At 34.7% G+C, this 4,089-nt stretch overlaps 1 protein-coding gene across 1 annotated transcript in view; it reads left to right on the top strand.

Moving 5' to 3' along the window:
* Positions 1-4,089, top strand: part of LOC117180131 (protein Wnt-11b-1-like) — a 50,090-nt gene that overhangs the window by 41,730 nt on the left and 4,271 nt on the right. The window contains exon 5 of the mRNA XM_033372474.1: positions 372-643. Coding sequence (XP_033228365.1) covers positions 372-643 — 272 coding nt within the window. The remainder of the gene's footprint in view (positions 1-371; positions 644-4,089) is intronic.

Raw genomic sequence — 4,089 nt, 5'->3', positions numbered from 1 at the left:
TATAGTGTAGAAATGTATAAACATTTTTATAAATGTGAACTAGGATATAGATGATAAAACGGGATAGAAATCTTAGAAATAGGATAAGGTCTATGAAGTGAAACTTTGCGTAGAAGAGGATAGAGATTTTGTAAAGATCACAAGGATCCTAAATTATAAAACGAGAGAGAAAATGTATAATCCATGGAAACAGGAAATAGATTAAAATGGTAAAGTGAGATAAAAAAGGACAGATTTGTGGGATATAGGAATAGGGGAGATGGATGGATACATTATAACGGATATTTTTAATCTCCTTAGGTTGTATACATAACTTTCTGTTTTCTAGCAGAGTTAAATTTTTAATTAGTTGGAAAAAACTTTGTGTTTAGGCAGTGGAACAATCTTTGACTTTGGAATGCAAATGCCATGGAGTTTCCGGTTCCTGTAGTGTTCGTACTTGCTGGAGAGGATTGGGGTCTTCAGGTCCCACAGTTGCAGGGGCTAGATTACTTCGAAGATATGCCAGTGCTATGGAAGTAACGCCCAGAACAGGGGGTAGATTGCCTCCCCTTTACCATCTCGATAATTTATTATACACTACAAAAAGTCCGGATTACTGTTTGCCTGATAAAATGAAAGGTAGTCTTGGTACCATTGGCAGGTGAGAACACACATTGTTTATAAAATTCCAAGATTATTCATCATTCAAAAATTATTTTAAAAAAGTTAAATCTAAATTATACCTAAGAACATTTTCACTTGTAAAACACTGAAGCTACTACAAAAATCTAATTTTTTATTTTTCATAAATTTGTTATAAATGATTTAAAAATGAATTTTGACTAAATTCAAGGAGACTTTTCAAAATTCCATTCAGTTTAAATCTGTAAGTCGAATAGCATTTCCATTGCAGATTCTTCGGGGTCCACTTTCATATTTATTTCGTCTTTTTTGCCCCCTTCTCTTTTTTTGCCAGTCAATATCTTTTTTTTTTATCCGGAGGACAAACGACCAAAGGAACTGAGTTCTCTATTAATGAACATTATAAGCCACACGTGTTCCCCGCCATGGTGAACCGGACGAACGCGTTTATTACCATTTCTATGTTCTTTGAGATGCTTACAAATGACTGCACAAAAGTATTTATCACCTGCTTCTTGCAACCGCTTAGTCCTGTTCACCAAGAGCAAATTGCTTTTCTCTCAACATTTCATTCTCCTTTATTAATTGGACTTCTAATATATCGCTTAAATTTCCAAAGCAATTATACCCAAGATTAATAGATGTCATTTGTAGATACTGAAAACTGATCTAATTCAAGCAATTAAACATTGCGTGTAGTGTTCTTTAAAATATAAATTGTAATCCAGATTGGAATCCTGTTCAAATTTGGAATTGGACTCTTTCCTTAATTAGATTATTTTCTATTTAATAGGAATCTTACGAAATTTAAAACATCAAAATTTGGATATTTTTAAAAAGTTCACCCTATTTTGAAGGTACTCTTCAAATCTGGTATAAAAGCCTTAGTAAAATCTCTGAAATCTTTTGAAATCTTTGTGAAATCTTTTTGAAATTTTTCATTGAAGTCTGAATTATTTCTGAAATGTTTCAAAGTCTTTTGAAGTCTTTGAAATCTTTTGAAATTTCTGATATATTGAAATGTATTGTACACTTGAATGTCGAATCGTCAACTCTTCGCTTTATTTTAAATTACATCATTTCAATGTTCGACTACTTTTCAAAATAAAATCCGGATTAACGTACTGTACTAGAAATCCCATTTAAGTACCTCCCATTCAAGTCGTTCCAAAAATTTTTGCCGCGGCGGTTTCCTAACCTGAAGGATCGAGGGAGGGTTGCTCAACGATGCATAAAACACCAGCATCGTATCGACACAAAGTATTAGTTGCGCGGGTACTCAAGCGTGTATGTTGCGCAATATTAGTAAATGGTTCGCACGCCACTGATTGTTTATGTGCTGAGCGAGCGAATGTTGTGTTTGCTTAAAGCCAAAACCATTTAGGAACATGTTCGAAACCGGTCATAAATGGGATTCCTAGTGTCCAATGAAGTTGGATACTTTCTGAAATTGGATTCTTTTTCAAAGAGAATCACGTTCCAAATGAAAATATTTTCGAATTTAGAGTCCGAAAAAGTTAAGAATTTCCAAAATACGTTCCTTTTCTAACTTATGCAAAATCGTAACTATTTTTAATTTCCATCTTTTTCCTTTATACTACCGCAAATCTCTAAATAACCATTCGATAATTTCAACTGCTTCTGACAAATTTATAGATGCTGATAAAGGGCCATCCATATACCACGTGGACAGTTTGGGGGGAGGAGGAGTGTGGCTAAATTTCACGCTTGTCCGCGAGGGAGACCTGGGGGGTCGGGCTAAAATCCACGTGGACACTCGTTTCCTGAAATCTGTGAAAAATATACTGAAATCACACAAGGTACCTTGATAGAAATAGTCTCATTGATTTAACCATACGATCGCAGGTTAGATAATTATGAGTACATTCATAATATAATACGTGTGCTGCAATCATAAAGACTACGAAATTCACTTACTTAAATATTTTAAATACAATTTATTCATATTTGTGGTACAAAAATGCAATATATGTATTGCAATTATAAGAAATTTGTAATCCTACTAAAAATTCGTCTAAGCGAGCTAGCTCTAAAATGTTGTCGTTTAGCAATACACGAATCGGATGGCCAAAACAAACAACATGTATGGCTGTATCTATACCAGCAATAAAATATAATGAATCTAGTCATAAATATTGTTGTACTGCCAATTCATTTCTATCAGTGTATACTCGAGGTACACTCGAATGTTTTATATTGTGCTTTGAAGACCAATAATATCTATATTTTCATCAAACACGTCCACGTGGGCAGATTAGGGGGTGGGGGGTTGTTTGTCGAAATTCCACGGCTGTCCAGGGGGGGGGGGGGGGGGGGGGGGGGGGGGGTCGAAAGTGGTGAAAAATTGTCCACGTGGTATATGGATGGCCCATAATGCTATTTTCAAATAGCTATCTGATAGAAATGAATTGGCGGTACAACCATATTTATGACAAGATTAATTATGTTTTAATGCTGGTAGAGATACAGCCGTACATGATGATTGTTAACCCATTCAAATTTGGTTGCTTATGAAGAGAGACGCGCAGGCGCGAGCGAGATACATCTTTGGTAAACGAAACAAGAGTCGGGTAAATCAGTCATACAGAGATCATTATTAAACGAAAACATTTCAGAGATAGCTAGCTTAGACAAATGTTTAATAGAATTACACATTTCGTATAATAGCAATATGTATATAAAAGTTTTGTACCACAAATATAAATAAGTTGTATTTACAATATTTCAGTAAGTTCATTTCGTACTCTTTATGATTGAAATACACATGTTATATAATGGATGTAATCATAATTTTCTAACCTATGATCGTATGGTTAAATGAATGATTCTATTTTTATCAGTGTAATTGAAAATTTAAAAGTTTTAAATTTCCTTACTTTGTCATGCCTGTGGACAAAAGACTCTTGCTGGAGTCAGCTCACTCTCACTAAGGTCCATGAATAGACCGAAAAGTAGTAGAAAAAATTAATACCATACCTGAAAATTGAGCAAAAAGTTTGTTTCATTCATCCACTCCTTACCCAATCCTTCCTCCCCTAAAATGTTGACGACATTCACTTGGCAGCTCCTTTATCTTCAGTTCTAAATCGTGCTATTCTTGTCCATCTTCTCTCTCCCTCATTTAAAAACTCTGGCATTCCTTCCTTTTTTATTATCTTATAACATTTATTATATTTTGATTCATCAAGCATGCCCCACTTTTCTACTTCAATCCCATCTCCTATATCTCTATCCCTAAGGAATTTTCTTCAAAAACTTTTTTTTTGTTAAATCCTCTTCCTTTCCCTTCCTTAGCTTTCCCTTAAAATGCCATGCCCTCTTTTCCACTATCATATCTAATTTGCCTCCTTGTGCTTCTTCTCTCATCTAGATATGCAGGCGTGCACCTCACATACCTTTCTTGTAACCTCTGGATCTCTTCTCTATCCTTCCATTCCCATATCT

This window comes from Belonocnema kinseyi, chromosome 9, assembly GCF_010883055.1.
Source record: "Belonocnema kinseyi isolate 2016_QV_RU_SX_M_011 chromosome 9, B_treatae_v1, whole genome shotgun sequence".
NCBI lineage: Eukaryota > Metazoa > Arthropoda > Insecta > Hymenoptera > Cynipidae > Belonocnema > Belonocnema kinseyi.
The sequence above is the reverse complement of the archived record's forward strand: the minus strand, read 5'-3'. Positions and strand labels throughout refer to the sequence as shown.